At 40.4% G+C, this 26912-nt stretch overlaps 1 protein-coding gene across 2 annotated transcripts in view; it reads right to left on the minus strand.

The window, feature by feature from the left end:
- The window catches only part of LOC122885378 (TSC22 domain family protein 1-like), a 30371-nt gene extending 5148 nt beyond the window's left edge, over positions 1-25223 (minus strand). Inside the window, exons 1-2 of one of the 2 annotated variants that reach the window (XM_044216372.1) lie at positions 24975-25223; positions 21723-24438 (exon numbers count right to left, since the gene is read on the minus strand). In XM_044216372.1, the coding sequence (XP_044072307.1) occupies positions 21723-24438; positions 24975-24981 (2723 nt within the window). In that variant the 5' untranslated portion in view covers positions 24982-25223. Of the gene's footprint in view, positions 1-2953; positions 7622-21722; positions 24439-24974 lie in introns of those variants that run through there. The other variant, XM_044216373.1, reaches the window with a different exon arrangement.
- Positions 25224-26912: the final 1689 nt, after the last annotated feature.

Here is a 26912-nt window from a genome sequence, read left to right on the forward strand (position 1 = left end):
TCAATGCAAAGGGTGACATATTTAAAAGCCTCGAGCGCACAGTAGATGAACACAGTCCCACTTGCAAAAATATACTAACAAGATGTATGATGATATATGACAAGATCGCAACTGGTTTAACTTCTGTCAAAATCAAAAATTGTTGAGGAGGTTTTGTCAATCAAATCTCATTAGCTACCTTGAATTTTTGTTGGCCTGTTAGACAATTGAAATGACATCTTTCATACGCTTATAGCTATATGTGGTTTTAAGTGATGCAAAATAGTAAGAAGTCATTTTTGACTGAATAAAACAATGGCAAAGGCACCATTATGCTCCACTGAAGCACCTTCATACCACTTCCAAAATAAGGTGCAACCGGCATATTCCTAAGCAATTTGTCTTGGAGACAAACCTAGACTGTCACTGACTTGATTAAAACATGTCTTATGTGAATTTAAACTCCTCTGTGGTACCTAAGTTGACAACTGTTGTTTGCAAAATAATATATGACCCAGTTTACATCTGTCAAATGTCTTTAAGACAATCGAAGACATGGGAGATCAACAAGGTCAATCTGACTAAACAACTATTCCACACACCCAAAACTGTCTTCACAACACTTTATAGAGGGGGGTACCTTTGTCACACAGACACACCTAAAACAATTCCTTCAAACAGAAATTACCACCACAGACATCCTCTAAACAAGACTCCCTTCCTTCCTCCCACACACACACAAACACACACACCTCCCTACACACTCTGAAAAGACCACTCACACATTCCATGTACACCCAAAAACCCTCAAAATCATGTGTACACACTCGTGACATTCTTGCCTCTGATGTCTCTCTCTCTCTCTCTCACACACACACACACTTTCACTCTCTCACACACACACTTTCACTCTCTCACACACACACTTTCACTCTCTCACACACACACACCTCAACATAACAAAAATCCTGGTTGACCAATTTGGCGATTCAGTAAATCTTTGAAACACTGACTAAAAGCCAAAATGAGTTCTGTCCAAGCGATTTAAAAGTCAGTAGTCACCTGTAAATTGGGGGCATAGGCTAATTTGGGTGTCAGCACACATCCTGGCTAATTTGGCCTCTGAGTATTTGTACAGATGTCAGCTTCTGCTCACCTCTGATCCCAGTCAAACACTTTAACAAGAAGCTAATAGCTTAATAAGAGGCTCTAAGCCACACTTATCTCTTCCGGTCTCTTTGACTGGAAGAGGGTTTAGCCAATTACCCAGACCCAAATAGCCAGTACAACTGCAGCTCTTGAGGAATAAAACCTACGTCTAATGTAGTCTCACACACACGCAGGCTTGGTAGGAGCTATACATGGTACAACTGGCAGCTATCCAAGAGAAAAACTGGATGATGTTCCAAGAAAATTGCCTTTGATAAACCACTGGTGACAAGATTTTCAACAAATCCAGAGTACAAAGACTAGGAAAACAGCTGGATCTAAGTTAATGTTTTCTGATGTTGTTTAAGGTTTGTATAGATTAGTAAGGTTTGTAAATGAAAGTTCATATTTTAATTTTTTTTTTCAGTTAAGAAATAGACAAAATGTAGATTTTTCTTTTTTAACCATTAAACATTATTTTAATTCTACTGCAATATCACCATGTCTAGTTTCCACCAGTGGAGCTGACCTATTATACTGTTCCTGTGATGCTTCGTGGAGATCACAAAAATACTGCTTTATTAGTACATGTACTTGATTTATTACCAAACACTAAACAACGGTTTTTAACTGTAATAACAGCAGAATGTGACTGTGGTAGGTCAGCCAACTGATGGCCTTGCTGCTTTGCTGTAAAACAACACTTGCCCAGTGAAGCAACTTAAGAACGAAATGACCCAAAATGTATGCAGACCAATGCTTGAGGTCCTTTAACAGAGGTCTGGTCTACTATCTGCTTTTATCCAGCTCAACATAGTAGTGTTGGACAATTTAAATACATATGAGGACACACCTTTTTACAAAATCAAATATGCATTCCATCTATACCTAATTTATCATTTTCAAAACATATAAATCTGTTTTTTTACAATGTATAAAACACAAAATCATAAGTTAGATTTTTTTTGCTCAATAAAAAAATGGGGAATCTGTTACAGAGCATATTATAAGGGATATTTTTTATAAGGGTTATTTAAAAAAAAAAAGAAGCTTACATACACAAAAAAGGGACAATATTAGAAATACCTCTCAATAAAATGCAGTCTAATAGAACACTACCACTAACTATGGCCTTAAAATTATCATGGAGTTGAATCAACAAAAACATATACTTCATTAAGATGATCAGTTGCATTAGATTGTACTGGTGTACCTAAAAAAACTAGTAACTGTAGCACCTCATGTTATCTTAAGAATTTCCAGTTTTCAGTGCAGATTCTTTCAGAAAACTCTTACCAAAATGTAAACAAAACAACAATAAAAAAAACAAGCAAGGTTTATCTTGTAAAGCAATTATACTGTGGTATTTGTGTGTTGCTATACAGCACAGTACAGAGGGTAACTCCATGTGAAATGCTGGACCAAATGGACCAACGTGACGGCAACAGAGCTGGAAAAAACACCAGAATACAGCAACCAATTCAGTGACAAAAAAGAAACATGCTGTGGGTGTAATTACTCATAGTCCCCTTGAGATATTAGTAAGTGGCACAGATTTATACTACTATACATTAACGCACCCTCCAATATTTCTTCTATAGATATTAAATTTAATTGAACTTACAGTGCAAGGAGTACTCAGTAAACCAATTTATAGTATCTGCTTCAAGTAGCCCTCAATGTTAAAGCTGCCCTCGAAGCCATGAATGACTGAATGGAAAGGACAATATAGCCATGCAGCCCTTTGTGTGCAGCTACTGTAGTGATTGGCCCAAGCAGCGGCACACTGTACTGCCTCCCTGGGGATTCCCAGTCTTTATTTTACCTTTCGAGATGCTGCTCAAGCTCCCAGAACAAAAGCTTCATTGCCATCTCGTCATGGCCTTGCACTTGTACTCCTCGCACTCTCATGGAGCCGTCCGTCAGCAGGATCATATACACTCCAAAGTAACAGAGCAGTACGTCCCGAGCTTCTTTGTTGATTGTTTTCTGACACCCCTCGTCCTTCTTAAATTTGGTGAACAGATATGGGTCGTGCCCTATAGATGCATTAGTGAGTGCAGCTGCACAGGGAATCAAAGGCAGCATGCAAGGTTATGATGATAGTGTATGTGTGTGCTCCTCATTTTTCCTCTGTCTATGTCATCCATTTGTGGTTGAATGGCTGACTAGTGAGTGAATAACTGAGTACAGACAGTAGCTGGGCGGGTGGTGACGCGTGATCATGTGATACTGGGAGTTACATAAACCATCAACAGAGATTATCATGTGGCCTGGTGATTTCCCACTCCTGTACTATAAGTCCCCTGCCTTTTATAGCCATAGATGTAAAATAAAACTTTGAGCCTCAAGCATCAATAAATCTCTGTATCGTCTCCTACTGTCCCAAATACTATGAATCAAAGTCTTTTTACTGACCAACATACAATTATGTGTCTTTTTAGAATCATGCAGTTTTATAAGCACACTGATGCACTGAACATGCAATATATATGTCTAGTTTGGATGTGATGTATGAGGGGACTTGACAGTACAGATGACAGAGATTACCAATAAGACTTTTCTCAATAATATTTTCATTGTCACATGAAAGTTGTCAGAATCACTGAGAGGTCAGAGAGAGACACTTGTTTCAAAATGAATCGTGATGTTGTTGTAGTAGTTTTCTATGCCAGCCCTCTGCGTGACAGACAAGAGACCCTGTGCTTCGGGGTCTTATCTTGTCATGTCTCATTGAAAGGCTGCCTTAAGATGGCTTAGTGCCTCCACAGACAGAAAACACAACATGCACTCACAGAACCTCCGCCGGCTTAGAGACGGCCGGCCAAGAAACAACAGGTGAAGGATATGCACAATGCGGGGGATTTCACTTGTCCTAACTCACTCTGTGTGCTGCGGTGAATCAGTATCGCATGACTTCTGGTTGGGTCATACAGTCCTACAGCAGCCTGATTTACAACACTTCAGTTTAGCTAATCAACCTTATAACAGGTTTGAAACTGAACTGAATCATACTTTGACACCTTTGTTAAGAAAAGCATTGTTTGTTTTATCAACTAAAAATATTGGAATTTTTTTTTTTTTTTTTTTTTTTTTTTTTTTTTTAATTCTAAAGGCTCAGTATTCCCTATGTGGTGTTCTGTTGGTCTAACATACCTGCAGTGAGAATACATGATAAGTGGATGGACATAACCACCTCTTGGACTAGGGCAAACGTTGCAATGCCATGAGACATGAAATAGAGCCTTTCCCAAGCAGCTTAGGCTACAAACATTGTATCATTTTAATCATAACATTAGTTTATTTGATGTCAAATGTACAGTATAGCACTGCATGATGTTCAGGAAAAGCATTAGGCTACTGGACAGCAGGCTAAGGTCACCAAAAGTGATTTGGGCATGAGCCAACAGCAGCATGATTACTGCCACACTACACACTCGCTAGTAACTAGATACACTGATTACATGTACCTGTCCACCCTAAATGGCGGTAAAAAGATCCACTATACCACAACACCACTTCAGCAGACAGGTCTCATCTTCACATCAACATTAACTGTTCTAACAGCCAAGTGCACAAACAAACACATTAGTCTTTGTGTCTGATTTTGAAAATCTGAAAAACTTGAAATATTGATAAATTTCCATCCAACTTTCCACCTAAATCAGCTTTTGAATATATTTGAGCTGTAAAACATGCCATGCAGTTGCAGCATCATGCTTGATTTTATATCTACAATGACTAACTTTGACAATTGTTCAGGACTTTCAATAAGTAGCAAGTCGCCATCTAAACACTGGTTTGCTGGTTCAATGCATATCTAACCAGCCTCCAATGATTAATGATTCTCAGTGGATGCTTTTCAGACTTAAACCTGCGCTAAAACTTGACTCATAAAATGTAGTCTGGCTTTGTGAAGCTACAAAAAAAAGAAAAGAAAAAAGAAAATCAACAATGGTAGTCAACATTAGAAATGTGCACACACACATGCACATAATACACACAGAAATACAAACTGAATACATGAGTTAATGTATGCAACCATGAGCAGGCCCATTTATTGATGCAGGCTGTCTACTAAAAGTAAAAATATGAATGCACTTCAGCTACCATTGCAAACAAATGATGAAATCACACAAAAGAAAGGCAATCTAACCAGAAAAGTACAGTTCAGTACATGAGCCAAAAGCATGACACAATGGTTTATTTCCATGGTAATGTATACAAGCACTGCTTTATAAAGCTCTTTATCTGCATGACTGAAATAAACATGCTTCATTGCTGGTTCTATGCAAAGACTCAACACTGCTGCATTAATAGTACTAACTATCCACTATGGTTTCCTTTTGATAACGATGAGAGAAGGGCTATATGTATGCCTGTTTTGTTTCTGGCTTAATTTCTGTTTTTTGGCAAAACATGTGTTACTCACAGGAAGTGGAACTGCACTTATATCTGCTGTGTTTCGGGGGAAATTAAATCTCTAAAAGTTCATAAAAGGGGCCTGGCATGTCCCAGCGATGAAAAAAAAAAAAGGAAAAAAAAGAGGCCTATTGAATTGTTGAATTGTAAAGGCTTTTGGCTGAGCTGTAGTTTGATAGTGGAAAGCGCACACAGACTTTACCAGTAAGCCCTGGCAGTGGTTTTCCATAGTCACACCCTGACTATGGAGAATGACAGAGAGCTACTGAGTGAGTCAGTCAGAGAAGCAGGGAGGAATGATGAGTGGCCATTTTGGCCTCCATACGTAAGAGAGAGGTGCTATTGGAGCATTTGGGCTGACAGCAGCAAGTCCTTAGTCCTCACTCTATACTAACTCTTACACACACACACACACGGAAGGAAGGAGAGAGAGTCAGCCAGAGACACAAGAGCTAGAATGGCCTAGATCCACAGCCTCAGCATTAGTGCTGTCTCAAAGAGGACGGAGGGAGAGCAAGGAACAGATAAAAAGTCAAATAAATATTTGTCTTAAATAGATAAATACATATGGTTTGACTGATTTTTGTTTCTTTTTTGCACTGTGTTTCAACAGATAGCACATTTCATTTGATTCTCAAACCTGATATTATGATTGACATTTCCACTAAATTTAGCAAATTATCAGGTCAGATTTGTGCAGATGGGAAATGTCAGCTTTTCTGCAATAAAAATGCAGAAATGTTAAAAATGTGCAATATCTGGTTGTGCATTGTTACAATAAACAAACAGCAAGCTGTAGGATACATGATGGAAGGAAACGTATCCTCTCTTCACACTTCACACCATAGTAGATCTACTGGAATATCTGGCCAACCTAAAGCACCACTGATGATTCTGCACATAAACACAGGGAAGCTGTGCAAATCACATCTAGCAAATGGGCTTAACATGCACAAACAAACACAGGTGTGGTCCTCAAACATCCTTATAAATTACTGAAGACTAAAGAAATGAAACAATGACATCTCAGTTGTAGCAGGTAGACCTTCTGCTTCTGCTGCTAAATGCTATCTGTGGCAAGTTGCTCAGAAAATAACATCTGCATTGTTTATCAAGACACTTCAGTACCCACTGACAGGAAAAGTAACTTGTTTCAGAACGGGTCCCAACTCTCCCCCTCTCTCTCTCTCTCTCTCACATACACACACAAGATCCAAGTTACATAAGTGTGTGTGATGTGTGTGTGAGCAGCAGGTTTGAGTAATGTGGAGTGAAACTTGGCATTAAAAGGATTAGCAGCCAAAGAACACACAGCGCTCCGAGTCCAGACAACAGGGGACAGAAATAATGCTAACCGCAGCACTAAAGATGATTGGAGAAGGCACATTATGGGGTTGGAAGGTGAATGTAGTGATGCATATCTCCTTATAGAAATGTAAATACAGAATCAACAATTGGATGTACCTGCGTTTCTAAACAGCAAACACATCAATGAAATTAAAATTAAGTGAACTCATAATGTATATTCCCAACAGGCTACTGTTACATAATAATACCTTACAGCTATTTTCAGTGGCGTCAGTAATGTATTTTGAGAGCCATATAAACAACTGAGGAATATTGTGATAGTAACATAAAAATCAAAACAAGATATGCCAGTTGTGCCTCAGGCTTTTCAGAGAAACCAAAGTAAGAGAAATCAAGTCAGCTGGGGTTTCGTTTCAGCTTCGGCCAGTTTTAAGTTGTTGGCATTGATGAAACTACATCTTTAGAAAATGTCCTCACTTTCAAAGTCTTAAACTCAAATTGCTCTTCACAAAGATAAGACCGTTTCCATTTATCTCCATCTTCCATTTGAACTGAACATCTCTTTTGTTCCTGGTATGGCTTATCTTTTAGAATCTGATGGAGGAGGACAGATTACTCACACTGATGTCTGGGTCATAAAGCATTACAACACACACACCTGTTACACAGCCTCCACCTTGTAGCTCACAGAATGATATACTGTACGTGTGTTTGTGTTAACTGGTGGGAGGCTGTTTTTCTCTCAATACTCCACAGAACCACAAAACCAAGTGAGTCATCTCTCTCTCTCATGCCCTAGTCTACATCTCAAAATACCTCCCACCAACACAATCTGCAGGTCTCTCAGACAAATCGATCCGTCATTGATTGGCCAGGAAATTAAAAGGAGAATGCTACGGTCCATCATAGTTTGTTTCAGCCTTTCCAAACTTCTCTGAATACCAAGAATGCCTATGTTGTCTCAAAGCAAACCTATTTCATGAATCGCCTTTGGCAACTGCAGGCCAACAGAATCCTTTTTCATGACTTTTTAAATGTCAACAGTGCTATCAAATATAATGCAGAAACGTGTGTCTTTACATAACGTTTCATAGATAAAAAAAGAATTAATTACTTGAAAAAAAATCATGGCTAGATTCATTTACAGTGAAAAGAACCTTGATCATGTTTTCTTTGCCTTTTAAATCAGCTGATGAAATAGGTCAGGGAGAGTTCATCAAATCAATAACTCTGGAACAATTAGGGCTACAAATGCTGACCACATGTGTTTGTGTGCGCGAGCACATGCAAGATTACAAGTGAAGAGCAGTGGACAGGGCAGTGAGTGGATTAAGTAATGATGACTCCACCGTCAGGGCCTAAATCTTTGACGACAGCAGAGCTATCATAAGCACAGCTTAGCTACAAACAAACAAAGTGTTGTTTCCTGCACGACTTTACAGTTAGTCTCACCAGCATCGTGCCACTTTCACTGAGATGATCCTTCTGCTCTTATATTCAGGATACTTGAACTTTCTGTCTATTTTCTGTCCTATTCCAACTATACAGAGACCAGGATAAGGTCATATGCCAACTATTAGAGACCTTCATAAGGCAATTTCATAGGTGACACTTATTTCAGGCTTAATTACAGTTCACAAATCCTGACACTGTTTAGGAATCTGGTATGGGGCCTGTTTTGGTACCGATGAGTAGCAGAGAATATCTGCTCCGATATATCAAGTCCAATACAATTTGTCTATCAACACATATTATAACTGTATGCAAAAGGAGTAACAGCAATCCACACTGCCATCTTCTGAGTTCAATTCAGTCCCCTGTAACTCCTTTGAAAAACTTGAAGTAAATTTTGTTTATGCTGCTTTCTGTAACTTCTCAAGTAAAAGGAGCGACTTATGTTTGACATTCATGTTCTCTGCCACAGTGGACTTGAACTTGCTATCAAGTGGACGATAACAATATTAAATGGGGACTTCCTTAAATAGGATGCAACCTCACGCACTTCCTTTACTCACATCTGAATTAGCAAGTAATCAGGCCACATTCTTCACAGTCTGATGTTAATGATCATCACATTGTAGACATACTTTAAGTAAAATGAGGTCAGTTGGTTCAGCATGTTCAGTTGAGAATCAGTAGTCAACTTTACGCTGCCCTCTTAAAACCTGGATTCCACTGCACTTCTTGAATTAAAACATGGATCATAGTGAGTCAAAACAAAAATAATTTAGGAAAATCTTACCTGTTACAGCAAAAAGGGCAGGCCACAGGGAAACATGAAAGAAAGAAAAAAGAAAAATAGATTAATGACAATATACCAGGGGGACAGGAAGTACAGGCACACTTGTTTCTACTTTGGGCATCAGTGTAAATGATGGATCTGATAGAAATAATCTTATGCGTTGCCAGTCAACGGTTTAATGTTTATGCTGATAATTTACAATGGCATAAAAATGGAAAATTTGGTTTGGAATTAACGACCCACAAAATCTAATTTATAAAACTGCTCTGAGTTCACCCAAACCTCACAGACGACCTTTAGGATTCATTCAAATTCCTCCTGAGCATAACACACTGTTACTTATAGTATTTAGACTTTCCATTTTAGATGTCTTTTGACATTGAAGTAGCCACATTATGTCAGCCCTGCTAATAGAGAAACAACCAATTTGCACTGTTTGTAACATTTGCAGAAAATTTGCTTTGACAGTTGAAACGGAGCTAAGCGGTTTTCCACCTCAGGATTCTTACTCCTGTCACACTGAAAACTACCCTTATATATTTAAATGATGAAACACACATAACTAATACACATTTTAAAAAACATTGCCGAATTACAGACCAACACTGTGAGGCAACATGCTCCATCATTACACTATATTTATATTCAAAAAGGCAAAGACGTGGCTTCATCAGATTTCTTTAAAAATCTATATATTCACACAGAGCTGTATTGTCAGGCTACAAATGCACATCCCACTGGCTCGTAGAAGATTTATTGAGACTTCAAAGAGCTAGGCTGGTATACACTGCCATCTGGTGGCAAATACTAGTGCCAATGCATGCCTTACTACCAATTCAACTTTAACAAAAGACCTGAACAGATCTCCTGTTGTTAAATGCTCAATTTCTGCCAGAATGCCACCAGTTAATCCCAAACTCCATACCCCATGCCTTTGTTGTGCCTTGCTGATCAGAGAAATGTCTGACATGTCACAAAAATTTAGACTCAACAAGCCAACTGAGTCACTTGTTGTTTTTCTTTAAACACAAAGCCTCATAATGTCTGCAAGCTGTCATCTCTGTCTGGTAGTAGACAAAAGGAGTCTGATTAATTTTGTGTCTCACTGAAGCAAAGTTACTTTAAAAGTTAGTTACTTTAAAAGAATTCGCAGTGATGTGGTCATGTGTTTTGCTAATGTCATAAACACATAATGTGAAGTCTGTACATAGTAAACTCAAAGTCACCCATCCTCACAGTCAGATCTCTACACTCAGGCAGTGTAGTATAATGCTGTGTAAATATATATGTATACGCTATGTGTATATTTTTGCTACATGTATGTTTTTATTTTGTGTACCTGAGCAGTCCTCTGCTCATTAAATGTGTCTAATTAGAGTACAGATGCTCAATGAAATCACTTCCCTTAGTTAGCCCTGTTGGAGTGGGTGGGTACAGTATTCAGCAATTCAAAGGCCCTAACCGTAACTCTGCTGCCAGTATTTATTTTTTGTTTCACATAAATAAATACAATACACATGAAGGAAATATAAAAGTATGTGTGAGGGTGTGGTAGAAACCTGTAATGGCTTACATGAAAAATCACACCCAAAAGCCATACAAAAGGTAAAATACAAACAATCGAAAATCACCAATTCCTAAATTATAAATTCCTATTAAGCGAGTGAGTGTGTATATTTGAGAGCAGCATAATGTGAGTCCAGGTACTCAATGTCACTGTGAGAAAAGAACATTGATTAATCTACCTCTTTTCATCAGCACATAAACAACCTCATTACTTGTCATCACACCTTAAATACTACAAATACACTTGCTCAAACAATCTGGACCCCCCCCCTTTAACCCTCACTTCCAGTTTGCTTTGAGATTTGTTTTTCTTAACTCATATTAATTTCTTTCCAGTGAATGGATTGAAACACTGCTTATGAGTTCCTTTCATCCTAAAATCTTTACCCCAGTGGTTTCATAACAACTCATATCACCATTTATGTGATTTTAACAACTCCTTCGACTGCTTTGTGACGTCAATAACGCCCACATGACTGTTTCTCAAATCGCAGATGTTGAAGTACATGAAAGCACCAGCACATACACCTTTTCAAACTGATTCACTTTCAACTGCAGCACCACAGACTGAAAATGTAATTTTCTGAAAATAGAGATTTACTGATTACAGTGGTGGACTAACTATATCATGCAAGCCTCAAAAATCTAAAAGTTGATTTTCATGGCTTAGTAAAAAGAAAAGAAAACAAGGGCTACATTAAAGATGTGCAAAACACATTTAAAAACCCCCCCACACACACACACACACACATACACATTATGATAGGACTGGGAAAATGGCCAATGATTCAAAAAGTTAATTGCCCAAGAAACTCAGGAAGACCAATCATTCCAAGTCCAAGCAGGTTAAAGGGAAATACATGTTCTTACTGTATTGGGGGGGAAATTGAATAAACTCATGATAATTTGTTTGGCTGACTAACCCTGTACGCATTGCACTGACAATGGACAACTACTGTTTGGTCAGAAAGAGGTCATTCTGCATGTGTGACCACAGATTTGGATTTTGTTTCCAGTGTATGAATTTGTGGCTCTGCTGCTTCACTCTCCCCTCCCAGCACCAAGGCTAGCATGCCTGAAAGGGAGCATTCACCGCAGTGGTACTTTAGCACTCTCCCACAGTCATTTGACCAGTCAGCGTTAAGACATATAGGTCTTGACAAATATGCTGCTTTTAAGCCTAAAAACAGCATAGACATTATGAGCCTGAAGTATGCAGGCAGTTGACAGCTTGCCAACCAGCAGGGGGTAGTACAGCACTATTTACACAGCTGAAAATGGTCTGCAGGCAGACTATAGTTGGCATTAATGCTACGGTGACTTTGCCAACAGAGACCAAAGGTAATGTATTAGGTATGTTATGCTAAGAGCAAATTAATTAAAAACATGTTTTGTGTGATTTTTGACTTCAGACTTATGGTCACTCCAAAGAGAAGTGGAGACTAAACATACACACTCTGCTTCAAACCAGTATTAAATTCAAAAGCTAACTATCAATTGCAGGTTACGGCACTATTCCTGCAGATTTCTTGATCAATCTGCACAATAAATTGTATTTTAACGCACACTTATTAAAAAAATAAAGCACAGACTTTTTTCCCCCCCAAGTCTAGTTGGGTGGGCTACCTGAATAAATTTAAAATATGGGAAATAAAGAGCACAGAACACGCTCATGTTGAAGAGCCAAGTGTCTTTGTGCATAACTGGCTAGACTCTTAGATAAAAGAAACTAGAAAAACAAAAAAAAATAAATAAAACTTCACCCCCTCCCTCCAGCAGCCCTCCTCATTCAGCCACAGAGCATAGAGAAGGGGATTAGCTCACACAAAGCAAGAATGAAAATTAAACCCTATGGGAAAAGACACTCGCTGGATAGAGCTCTCACATCAGCACAGCCGAGCAGAAAAGCTGAAAGTATCAGCCTCCATCAACCTGAGCAAACATCATAAATGAAGAGTTGCTCCTTTGACACGTCATGATGATCATCCATGCACACACTGGTTCTAATATTTGAGCAGGAAATTTCAATTGTAAAAGGAGTGTTTTAGGAGAGAGCCAGGCTAGCCGTTTCCCCCTGCTTACAGTCTTTTTGCTAAGCTAGGCTAACCCTGTCCCAAGTCCAGCTTCGAACAGGCATGAGACTGATCCACTTGAAAACTTGCTGTAAGTTGATCATGGTATCTGTCCTTCTGAACAACTTTCAGTTAGTGCCTTGACAAGTTTTTTTCTGCCTTTTTGACATGTAGTGTGTTGATTCTAGAGCTGAAACATTAGTTGATTAATCGGCAACTATTTTGATTACCAATTACTAGTTGAAATAATCTTTTAAGCAAAAATTCAGTCCTTCCAGAAATTGTGATGGACATTGTTTGCTATTTTGTGATATTTTATAGACCAAACTATAATCAAAGAAAATAATCATCAGATTAATCAATAATGGAAATAATAGTTTGTTGCAGTCCTTCCTGATTACCCTCTCTTATGTAGTTATAACATCTATGGCATGACAATAATCAAGTGTTAGGATCCAGGGAATAATATTTATCTCATATTCAGGGACCTGTAGACAAATTGTTGTTGCAGCGCACAGGACACTCGCCTCATTATAGGTAAAGCTATGTTTAACAAGTCAAGCAGTGTAAATGTGTGCAAAATGTCTCACAGGATTTGGTGACAGCACACGTATTGCTATTTGACATACGGTTACAAATAAAGTTAGTCTGTATAGTTTTGTGCACAGCCTGATAAAACTATTTAGCTGGTATGTTCAGCCCGTCAGCACCGAGAACACTGATATGAATTAAGGTAGTATGCCATTATCCTTTTATCAGTTACTTTGTCTATATCCTAGGATGACCGTGGCAGCTTTTATTCCTGTCAGGGTAAAAAAAACAAATATATATAATGAACCAAACTGCGAGAGAAATGGAACAAGCTGTATGAAAGACATGGGGGAGAAAAAAGCAGGAATTCTTATGCCAATAGCAAAGTTATCCACTGCATTCTCTTTATTTGTGAGTGTGAGTGTGTGCGTTTGTGTAATTCCTGGAGCTGACTGGACAGTGTTCTGGCCACAGGAATGCCGGCCATGATTCAGCACATTGCCTGCATGTTTAGGGGGATGACAGTGGCAGCCCACTAAAGCCTTAGAATAAAAATGTGTGACTGAACATGAAACCTCCATCAGCACCACTTCATAGTGTCATACATTACACAAATACTATGCCACACCTGTTGTAGGTAACAGGAGGTCTCAATTACCACAAAATAATTATTGTATTATTATAATTATAGTAAAATATAAATCACCCTTTATCCTTCTTTATCGTTCTGTTCAATAAGCTGGCTTCTCCAACAAATGATGAGAACTCTGAACTGCTTCTTAAGTAATACTAAGTACCTTTAATACATTGTGGTACAACAATACAGTAGCTCCCACCTATTTTGACTATTCAAACCCTATGTTAACATGCAAGCACTTGTTTCTCAAGGGTCTTGGGTCATTCCTGTTTCAATCTTTGTACCAAAAAAAACAATAGGTCCACCATAGTACCATTTTCCTTCTGGAAGTCTCTGTTCTCATGAGCACAATTTATTTTGTTGCCATAGAAATTAAGCTGGCAGGCATCAGGAAACTACTATACAGGAAACTAAAAATGCAGATAAAAACTACTTCACTCAGTGTCCATCCACTGTGACTAAAAACAACAAAATACTTTCTATAGATCCCAAAATCAATATTGGCTTATTGCTATTAGCATGAGGCCAAAACCTGACAATGTTGCTATAAAATGTTAGCATTAAGCACTGGACCAAACAATCTACACCAAGGGTTTCAAAGTCTAAGTTCTCCTTAACTAATAAGGAAGGGAATCAGCACGACAATCTATCACAAAAACGCTGAACCCCACAGGACAACCCATTTTAAGTGTAATTATATAATATATTATATTTGGTCACAATATGACCAAAGACAATCTATTTATTTTGATGCACCACAGACCCCCTTCAGTGGAAAGACAATAAATAAACAAACAACTAAATAATAATTGAGGAAGATAACTGCTTCTGCCTGTATTGTACAGGTACAAAAAGAACCGACACTCTGTGTGTGTGCGCGTGTGCGTGTGCGTTCAGGGGTGGGTGGGCAATTTTCTCATAGATGAAAGGCAGGCTAAAAACACAATCCATTATCATCCATTACAAGCCATTAGTTTCCCCACCGCACTCTTAAGTGAAACAATCCTGTTTATTGATGGAAAAATAAACCATCTGCGAGAAGGGGGCAGAGACAAATGAAATCAATGACATCTCCACAAAGCATACAAATAAGCAACGGACAAAGACACACAGTGATTTATAGAGAGATATGCAAATGTGAGTGGCATGTATTAAACTCTATTTCATCAACAAGCAGTAAACTCCTCACAATCTCCTTGTTTAGCTTCCTTCTGCCATTCATGCTTTCCCCGCTTGGCTTAGAAAGACAGTAAACATTCAGTAGCGTGTAGCGAGACCTCCCTCCCTCCCTCGCTCATACACAGCATGTTGCTGCTCTGCTGAGTTCTGGTGTTCTCTGGCTTGGTCTATGTGGTAGGGGTGGGGGAGGTGTCAGCAGCATAACAAATAACAAATGTTGTTTACTTTTAGTGAAACACTTCAGTGATGTGCAACTGTGGACAAACCAGAGCTCTATATAAAAGCCAACAGCTAAACATGGCCACAATATTGATGCATTTGCTACACAAAATAACTCTGTGATTGAGTGTGAGTGTTTGTCATGACATCAGTAAACGATTCTCTTAAAAAGGCACAACACCTGTCCAGTCTTGGCACCTATATTAAGTCCATGGTTCATTTCCAGCTCAGTTTTGCAAAATGATCTGGAAAATATGGCAAAAAAAAAAAAAAAAAAATTTCAATATTTGTAAGGCTTGATTAAATGGCTTTACAAAAGGATTACTCTAATCAGAGGAATCATTTGGATTAAATTTTAATAGCCTTTAATTAATGCCTTTTCTTTTTTTGGACTGACCACTACAAACATTATTATACTAAACATTACAAACTTTCAGTACTTAAGCTAGCTGTACAACACAGCAATGTGCTATTATTATGAGCAACACTGAAGTTATTAGGGGCTGTTAATTAGTAAAAGGAGCACATCATCATTCTGTGTTTTATCAAGTTAGTTATGGAGTTATTTTTGTAGAAAATTACAAAATAAATCACATTCACATGACCAAATGAAGCTATAAACAACTGTATCAGCTTATATCAAAGATATTTCAAATATCACTTTTCAGGTAAGGCGTAAGGCGAATTTATTTTAAAACATTTTCTAAATGCAATTGGAATCCACTGTAATCAAGTTGACTCCAGCCACCATGCTCTATGTAATACTACAAACTTTTTACAGCCATCTTTCAGTCTTACAGGGGGTGAGTGTTTGATACTAAAAATACACAATATTTAGTGTATGATTACAATAGTACGACACCACAGACGAGCCTGCATTTCGCAATATATTACAAGAAAGCCATCTATGATGTATCATGGCACCTACTTAACTGAAGAGGAAACGCTAAGATGGGTTAGGGTTCAGCACAAGACAGTGTTGCCACTAAATTCATACAGCCGTGGGTACAGCTATTAAAGAAAATTTGGCCTGAAAAGACAAACAAACCATGGACAATGTTTAGAATATCTCTTTTATCTAAAGCGCTATTGAACAACAGACTGGAAAATCTGGACATCAGGTTTGTCATAGTCTATGGTTTAACCTTCCCCTAGCCAATGCTCATACAAAACCATCTACAGAGCGAACACTGAAGAAGGAAATAGTGGAGCAACACAATGGCAGGATTTATCAGAGCTGGAACAGTCATCCACAACTCTGCTCAGTCTGGTTCCATCTGGTCCAGTCTGCTGTGTCCTCAGTGGTCTCAACAAGCTTCAGTAGACCTGACTAAGTTGGGTCGGGTCAGATTGGGTCACTTCCTCTGTGCGTTGTGAATTTTGGGGATCGCGTTGATCTCCACACAATGAGCAACAGGCCCAGCACACACTGGCTGCCTGCACTGCCAGGGGGAAGATTACATTCAAAACAGACAGCAGTAGAGATAGCCATCATGCTGCCAGCCAGCCCCACATTCCCCCGAGCCTTCACACATTCACACTCACTCACACACGAATGTGTTCAGACCAACAATAGCACTGCGTTTAAAAAAAAAAAAACAAAAAAAAAACTGCAGCATCCTTATTCATTTCAATGAGACCATAGCATTGGCACAGCAGGGGCTTCGGCAAAAAGATGCAGGCTAGTTTGGCAAAGAAGGAGTACCTGGCTCAACTCTTGCCGCAATGCATCGTCCCTGGCACCACGTTGGCCAGTCAAATACCTGCAAGTGTATATTCATGACAGCTGAAGAAACATGCCCCCACCAACGCCACACCTTGTGTTTTTTAACACGGGGCTGTTTATAGTCAAGTCAAGTAACAAGTGCTTATGCTTCTACTATTCAACACCATACTGATGTTGAATGCTGTTGACGTCTGAGACAAGCAAAAAAAAAAAAAAAAAAAAAAACATATCTGTCTGGCACATACATATATGTAATTTGCCTGAAAGGAAGTAAAAACAAACATATATATTTGGATCAAAGCCTTCAGCCAATGTTTAGTGGTTATATTCTCCATCTTTGCATGTGAATGCTTGAGTGGAATAATCTGAAACTGCAGCTCTTCTTTAAAAGCCAGATCAACTGTCTGTCAGTTTGTCACTTTATATTCCAAGAATGACTTAGAAGGCAAGAGACCGTGTCATATTTTGTTATTACTGACATATCAACTACATTAAAGGAAACATTAAAGAATCTATCAGACTGCAAAACTGTACTAAGATCATGTCACATGCTGATAAAAAGCATTAAAGCTGAGAAACAAGTACTTCAACCTGGACCAAAATCTCAAATCTTCTATGGTTGCTTATGAAAAACACTTTAATTATAAGAAACATAAGGTCACACTTAAAATGGAGACACTGGGTGTGACTTGGAAAAAGGGATAAACTGAAAGGGTCATACTCTCAAAAACAAAAACATCCAATCTGTTAATTAGAACAAAAAAAAATTTTTTTTTTAAAAACTATAAACAAGAATCTAAACATCATACCTTAATACAGTATCTGAAATGAGTTCAAGGCCAGATCTCACCACAATGCTGCTCCAACCTACATAATAATGAACAAAACTAATATTAATGAAAATCTGTAACTTTAAAATTATGTTTATAAAGTGCTTTACATAAAAAAGGTAGAACAGAAAATAATACCATGCACTAAAGTTAACCAGCCCTACATTACCTCTCAAAACTCTGACTGTGAAACAAGAACTAAACTACACACCACCCCCCACCCCACACCACACACAGAGAGAGAGAGAGAGAGACAAACGCAACACAGCCTGACTGCACAAAACCACATCCTCACATACAAAGAGATGACTCTTTATCATGTCGAAACCGGCATATGATCACATTACCTGCTCTCACATTAGATACATTTTGATCTTGCCATTAAACATCTGGCACCCTTTTCTAATCACTGATTTACCATGAATGGCCTATAAAACCCAGCAGTCAAGCAGCAGCCTGCCCACCCATCTTGAACATATCCCATTAAAGCTAGGGTAGCTAATGTTGGAGAAACTAGCAAAAGACAGCTAGATTTTGAAAGTATCCAACTGAAAAAACCCCACCCCCTCCCTTTATGTGCAATGAGTGCACGGGCAGAGTGCGTGCAGGTAGGCAGGTAGATAGGCCAGCGATGGGCTTATTACAGGCCTGCCAAAGACACAGATACCGGATGTTTTTCAAATTTATTTATTTTTTAGACCATTTGATTTATTGATTGCTGTCGGGGTGTAAAGAGAATTTCACCAAATATAACAAAAAAATGCTTCTGAAATACATTACCTGCCCTAGCTTTAATGACTCGTCAGTGCACACGCATGCACACACACACAGATACTCTAAAAGAGACGGTTTTACAGTCAACAGTAAAACAGTCTTTTTTTTTTTTTTTTTAAATGAGGGCAGGGTCATCCCACACATTAAAACTGGAAAATATGTTGACAGCAGCCACACAGCAGACCATAGGAACTGTACAACCACTGACACGGCACACCAACGCCCGGCCAGAACATGCTTGTAAATACGTTCCTACCAGATAGAGAACAAATCAGCTTTTATGAGGGACTGGCAATTAGTACACAAAGGAAAAAGGTCTCAGGTCTTTTCAGCAGAAAAATTAGAGTAATCAGTACCAGTCAGTCCTATGTTACCACAATGAGATTTAGGGCAATAAATCAATAATACTATCAACTTTTAGTGTCATTTTCCAAAATTCTGTTGTCCAAATTAATGCAAATTGAAAATAACAAAATTTATGGCCCAGCCCTAATTAGATTTTATTAAGTTAAAAAGGTGAGTGACAGAGATATCAAGCTTTCTAAACCGACAGAGCCTGGTGGTGTGTGTTAGCTGGGAATGCTTCAATGTCCCAGGTTCCCTGAACTACCCATTGTGCAGGGGTAGTTTCTCCTAAACACAAGTGAACATCGGTGCAACATTTGCAACTTGTAGGCAGCCTCAAGACAGCCTCAAAAACTTCCACAGAGTTGAATGAACACATCTCTCACAACTTCGATGAAACTCAAATATTACGAACTTCACAATAAAAAGTTAATACTTAATACTAATTAGACTGTGTGAAGTGTGAAATCCTCTACATTCGAGGTCCATCCCCTGCATTTTAAATCCCCCTCTTTGTCTAAAGCTGGCCTACAATTAAAATATATCACATTCTTTGTCTTTCACAAACTCTAACAGTACATTAAAGACTATTCATACATCGGGACTTTTTAATCTGCAATTAACTTCTAAATTAATGCTCAGCTTAAATAAATGCTGTCAACAATAATGAACAATACACATACACTGTCATGAATCAGAAATGATGAAAGATTTTGGCAGCACAAAAGCACACAACCAAAAGCTGGACTATAAATGCTAAAACACACAAAACTTATGTTCTCCCAGCATTGCAAAATGTTATGTGACACTGATCATTGAAGCACAGTTACTGACTGAAGTAGCTTGACCTCAACGATGGTTAGATGGGCTAATGAGCTGTTGAAAGCTCTTTGGATGCTCAGTATGATCTTATGCATGTTGAGCACAGGTTTTTCTGGAAAATAAATTATATCAGGTTTTGTTTTTTTATTTTCATCCAACCCCATCATTTATCACAAGAAAACTGAGTAAAGTGACTTGAGAGTGCTTTACATAATGTACATATAACCCTGTAGAACAGTTTGCGGTTTTTAAATGTATGCTCCAGTCTAGTCTTAGAATAGAAAATATATAGAACAAATTGAATTAAGTATCCACAGATGATGAAATATTAAATGATTTAAATCTGCGGGGAAAGGCTTCATTTGTGGTCTTTGTAAGTGTACATGGTCGAATGTGTGTTCGCATCAGCTGATGAGGGTGTGCAGTCATCTCTGGGTTTGCATTACTTTTTTGTGAATGGAGGTTCATTGGTTAAGAATGAGAGAAAAATAGCCAGTTCGAGTTGCAGCCACCCATTAGTAGGGAAACACCAACTTCAGCAGGCACTGTCTCAACTACTTGCACTCGTGTGACAGCAGGTTAAATAGAGAGAAATTAACCGTGAGCTTAATTCACCAAGACAATCTTCTCATTTGTAACAAGGGCTTTGGTTTCACCCAAATGCTACTTATCATCAAAGACAATAATCCACCTGATCCCCATAGATTTCACATTCCTCAGAGTTATATGTCATGTGATAATAGTAGCTATCCTTCAGTATCCATCTAACTGGCCCATAAAGACAGACTGAAACAAAACCAACATCATTACATCCATGTTACCCTTTATATTCTCAGTAATGAAAACCAGTCCAGTAATCAATTCATCTTGGTTTCTCCTCCCTATCTGTTAATTTTTATAACTCAGGTATGCAAAACATCCTAAACACTAAGGTAATAATAAAGTTTTCAGAAGTCAGGAACAATGGCTTAAGATTGTAAGAGTGACTGAAACGTGAGCAATTTCCTGCTGCTGCTGCTGCTGCTGCTGCTGCTGCTGCTGCTGCATGGTGATTAAAAATCCCCTGTAACATCAAAATCAGTTCTTATAACTCATTATTGGGAAGAGATTCCACAGGACTTTCAGCTGTTCATCACATAAATCACTAGCAAACTGTAGTGACTGGAGAGGAGTGACAAAGAAATATGGAGGAAAGAGAAAAAAAGAATCAATAAGCTTTTAGTGAAGGAAAGGACTACTGCACTATGCTTTTCATGTCAACAAGTAAACCACAATGTCTTCCTCATGAGATCATCTTCAACAAAATTAAATACTGTCTGAAATGTTTTGTTTCGTCTCGAGAACTAGATTATTTCGTTTATTTCTACCACATTTGCAGCCACCTGCCTTGTATTATCTCTGATTAAATAATCATAACACCTCTGCCTTGTTTCCTGCTTTTCAACAACAAATATGCTGAGAGAGTGTGTACAGCGAACTGTGCACCCAGCAGAAATTGTGCCCTGTAAGGCAGAGTGTCAGGATTCAAGCAAGGAGGCAGGCTAGGTAAAATGTCGAATCACTGCAGCCACTTGATAAAGACAAGAGACGACACATCCAGCTGAGCCCTGCACTGTGTCCCACTGACAGAGGACTGACAGAGGACAGACAGACTGTGGTAGCCTGACTACTGTATGCTGGCTATCTAGGAAAACAATAACACTTTTCTTCCCTCACAGCTGCTACAACAACCAGCTTCAAACACTCTGAATGCTGAGTTGGGCTACAAACACCCATTTAACAGGAGGCATCTCTTAGTAGTCTACTTTGATTCTAGATTAGTGCTAAAATGTTTGTCACCTGTGCCTGTGTTGAAACACATCTCAGAAATCTGGTTGCAACTTAAATATAAACAAAAAAGTAAGGAAATAGAATATCTTACCCATCCTCCTCTCCATCAACAGTCTTGAGACCAGCTGATGCAGTTAAGGCACTGGTGGTAGCAGTGTTGCCCTCAGCTTCTTGACCCTGGCCAGTGCTGGATCCAGATCCAGACTCCCCTCCGGACAGCTTGGGCAGCCCCAACAAAGCAGACTGGTGCTGGAGGAGCAGCCGCTGGGCATCTTGCAGCTGAGTGGTGGTGAAGGTGGGCAGACTAGCATAGAGGGCACTGGCCTGGGCAGCATGAGCCAGGGCCTGGGCACTGCTGTGCTCCTGGGACAAGCTGACACAAGACGGTTGGCTCTGAGGAACACCCTGTGGGGGCATTCTACCACTATTCCCAGTGTTGTGAGCTTGGGGCTGGGCCTGGGGATCGCTCTGAGGGTTGGGAGGAGGCACACTTGGTGCAGACACTTGGCTCTGGTGGACTGTTGTGGGCAGCTGGGTGCCCAGGCCTGGGTTTTGGATTTGTGTTGGGACTGACTGTTGCTTCTGCTGCTGGCAATCCAGATGGCCGGGGTGGCTCTGAGGCTGCTGGCCAAGACCTGGTACTCCAACATGAGAGGTGGTGGCCTGAAGGGAGGAGGGCTGCTGGGGTTGTGTGTGAAGGAGTGCCTGTGACTGCTGCGGGCCTCCCATCATCTGACATGCTCCATTAGCTGGCCCGGAGGGAGCTGATCCAGCTTGGCTGGACAGAGGTTGAGAAGCAGCAGCCTGGGGAATACCTTGGTGTGGCTGGGTGTACTCAGGTGGCCTCACCTGCACTGGGGCTGCTTGGGGGGTGGGAGGTGGCTGCTGTGGCAGGGTGGCATAGCCTATCTTCTGCTGCTGAACACCCACTAGGCCCTGTGTGGAGCCTAGGGATTGATTAGCAACAGCCTGGGCATAGGTGAGCTGCTGCTGGTGTACAGCAGGCGTAGGGAGTCCAATGGTGGCCTGATGGCCTGGCATGGGAGCAGGCTGATGAATGTTTGTGGGAGCCGAGGGGGCCACAGTAGTCTTCACATGTGAATGGGTAATATCCTGGGGGTGCATGTGAGGTTGGGACACTCCCATGCTTAAGCCACTGGGGAGGATTCCTTGAAAGCCCTGAGGAGGGGAGGCATAATCCTGGGCATGCTGGGGCACTAGGGGACCCCCAGCCTCTCCACTGCACACACTTTCAGTATAATGGCTCAATGTACTCATAGTGCTACTCACAGAACTACCACTTGTGCTTTCCCTCTCTGAGGCCCCAACAAAGTTCTCAGAGACAAACTGACGCATGCTGAGAGACCCAGTATCAGATGCAGAGGAGCTGGGAACAGAGGCTGGGGTATCCTTGTCATAGAATTCAGTGCATGTCCATCTGCCCTTCTTAAAGGGCTCAGAGCTAGAGTCCAGCTTCACCACCCTAAAGCGAGAACTGGTGGTAGCCACTGCAGGGGCCGGAGCTGGTGCAGGCGTGGATGATACAGGGGCTGTGGCCACAGCTGTGACAGGGGCACTCACGGACTGCAGCACAGCAGATCCAACTCTTGCCTGGATCCCACTGGAGAGTCCCATCCCTCCAGAGGCACTGACAGCAGCAACAGCAGCAGTAGTCGTAGTCATAGTGATGTTTGAGTTGACGTTTTGGTGTTGCTGGATCATGCTGACATTAGTGGTGGTTATAAGGTTACCCCCGGCTGCAACAGAACCACCTCCGCTCCCCCCACTGCTGCTTATCACATTGAGAGGAAAGCCACCACTGCTACTGCTAGCACTTGTGCTGATCCCCCCTCTCACAGGCACATTGGCAGAGCTCAACATATTCACATTACTAACACTGCTGGTCTGGGGATTAACTATGCTAACTGTAGTGCCCGTAGCAGAGCTGTGCATTCCAGGGACCACAACCCCCACAGGCTGAGCAACAATACTTGTAGGGACAGTCTGGGAAACATTCTCTTGAGGGACCCCCATGTTAGAAGGCATTTTCTGGGTGACACAAGGTAAAGCTCCAGAAGTGAGGGCAGATGGGGTGCTCCCAGGCCCAGAGGTCAGAGGGTAGACCTGGGCATGGTTAGGATGATGAGGATGTTGATGGTGCACAGTCCCGTTGACCATGCCCCCTCCATGCTGTTGAGCCTGGTTCAGGGCATGGGGGTGTGAAGGCTGGTTGGGGGAGACAGCTCCAGGGGTCTCTGCCTCATGGAAATTATTCAGTGTCTCTTCTGAAGAGCTTCTCTCTGCTCCCACTATGTCATTAGCTCGGGAGAGGGACACATCCAGGATTTCAGAAGAAGAGAGATCCTCTGTGTGGGACTCATCCAGGTCATCATAGCTCTCTGTGTCCTCGGCAATACTGTTGTTGGTACTCACAGATATTTGTGCTGGAGTCACACTTGTGATCTGGAAACCACTCTTCTTTTTTATCTGAGCTCCAGCCGACTGTGTGGGCTGGGGCTGGGAATGCAGATTCAGGCTGTGGGGTGGAATATGATGGGGACCCGGGGAGGATGAACCAGCAGGAGGTTGGCACTGAATCAACAGGGAGGGTTGATAATCATCGGCTGGGACGTGGCTGTTATTGACCACCGGGTTTGCCGGTGTTGACAGCGCGGAGCCGCTCCCGCTGCCTGTGTTGCTACCCCTTCTGTGAAAGACAGCCGGGTGCGCCATCTTTCTAACAATGCCAGAGTCTCCTGCAGGGTCCGGATGATGCATTTGGAGAAAATCCGGGGGGTAGTTGGTCTCTGACAGTATGCAATAAGGTTGCAGTTCGTTAACGGCGCCGTTTTGACAAAACTACGGTCAACAGACAACACGATCAAAAAAATGTTTAAACCAAGTATCGGCTGTTCTCAAATATCCGGCAAAGTTGTGCCAATATTTACAGGCTCTCATACACGATTCACTGTGCTGCGGTGACAGTTAGCGAGGCAAAAGAAGCTAGTGGCCGCTTGCTGAGTAGCTAGCGAGCTAACGTCAGCTGATGCCAGTTGTACGTTAATTCGCCGGCTAACTACCAGCGTTATCCGTTTGTGCCTTTGTTAAGCACAACCTAACATTGTGTAGGTTTTCTAAAGAGAAGCTATGTTGTAATGGCCGCTCGTACTAAAAGCAGAATAGCTGCTGAGTAAGTTAGCGTTATATTAGAGGCTAGCCTGACAGAGGAGTAACGTCAGCTAGCTAGCTGCCAGTCTCCATCACCGGCTAGCTAAACACAGACTATAGTGAGTCGTTTTAGCTGCTGAATTTGCTCACAGGAAAGAAAATGAAAACAAACAACCTTTCATTCGGTGTACAGTGATGTAAAACCGAATACGATCACTTAATAGCGGCGTACAAAGGTTTAATCCATTCCACTGAGTCCTCGTTTTGGTCTTGGTTTTGCTGTATCACTGGTCCTCCCCAGCGGTAGCGTTGTTCAGTATATAGCCTCCCGCACCGCTGCTGTGGCTCTGTGCTGTGTGACGGGACTGAAGGGGAGGGGTGCTCCGTAATATGGCGACCGCGCATGGTCTCTGCTGCCAGACATAAAGCAGTCTGGGAGAGGCGGTGACGAGCCCACCATCAACATCAACGAAAAGTGCCGGAAAGTGCCGAGGAGAGGGCGCTCCCTCAAAAAACAGTTTTGGGACCTCACAATAGATAATGTTGTTTCTATGTAACTAAAGGAAACATAGACGCAGGGCAGAATAGATAGATAGATAGATAGATAGATAGATAGATAGATAGATAGATAGATAGATAGATAGATAGATAGATAGATAGATAGATAGATAGATAGATAGAGTGCTATTATTTATCCCATTGGAAAATTATAATGTCACAGGAGTTTACAGCAGTGACATAATTCACGAAACAAATAATAATAATAATAATAATAATAATAATAAGTGCTTTACAATAAAAACAAAAAATAAACAACAAAAAATACATAAAATGGGTAGGTAGGAAAAACAGTAACAATAAAAAGCCGCATGATAGACAAGAATAAAATAAAAACTGAAACTAAAACTAAAGAGACTTCAATTGGGACCATACTTAACGCTACAATTTACTGAAAGTACTTTGTATTGTACCAGTACTGAAAAGTAGCTGCAAACTACTAGATTTATTACTCTACTAAATTTATTTGTTATCTGATCTTCTTGTAAAATATGATGTATTTTCATAGATTTTAACAACCTAATATAAAGTAGATAAAAAAAAGCTCCACCTTGACAGAGCTGCAACATTGAAAGGATGTGTGCATGTTAACACTACAAAAATATAACATACTTAATAATATAACCATTTGAAAGAGGCCATTCTGCATAATGAGTACTCTAACTTTTGATATTTCCATATATTTTGTTGATAATACTGCTGTACTTGAGTATATATTTTATTTTTACATTGTGATGTTTCTGCTTTTAGAAGTAAGTAAGTAAGTAAGTAAGTAAGTAAAGGATCTGAATACACTGTGTGTACTCACAGGTAGAGTTATGTTATCTAATCAAGAGATGTGGATTTATCCCTGCAGATAATGTGAACTAGTACAGCAATTACCTGATGAAAAGATAAAACAAAAATTATATAGGTTGTAAATATACATTCAATGAAATCCTAGCCTCCTGAGCATTTGTAGTGGACTGAGCAAAACATCAACATCACAACAGTGTTTCTGAAACAAAGGTAGACAGAGAGCTGCTAGATCTCTCTGCAGACACAGGTGTTAACTATTATAAGGATTATTCTACACACAGATACTGTACAGGGGCCTCCTCTCCCTCTCCCTCTCTCTCCCCCCTCTCTCCCTCTCTCTCTCTCTCCCTCTCTCTCCCTCTCTCCCCCTCCCTCTCTCTCTCCCTCTCTCTCCCTCTCTCTCTCTCCCTCTCTCTCCCTCTCTCCCCCCTCCCTCTCTCTCTCCCTCTCTCTCCCTCTCTCTGTCTGTGTACACATTTGCTGGTCTGTAATGTTGCCACTCTAGGTCAGTGAACTCTGGTGTTAAACTGTCTAAACTATCTCCATTTTCTGTGTTCTGGTCTTTTCTGTTCATTTCTGGATATAAAGATCCTGTTCTAATTCTAACCCTTTTCAATTACCTTTTCTCTTCTCTTCTCTCTCTTAATAATCAAAAACAAAATCCTCATCACAATATTACCATAAACTTTATATTAGGAAAATACAAGTGCTTTATAGTACGCTAATCTAAAAGCACATTCTCTTTTACGTGAGGGCA

The sequence above is a fragment of the Siniperca chuatsi genome, linkage group LG12 (genome assembly GCF_020085105.1).
Source record: "Siniperca chuatsi isolate FFG_IHB_CAS linkage group LG12, ASM2008510v1, whole genome shotgun sequence".
Taxonomy (NCBI): Eukaryota; Metazoa; Chordata; class Actinopteri; order Centrarchiformes; family Sinipercidae; genus Siniperca; species Siniperca chuatsi.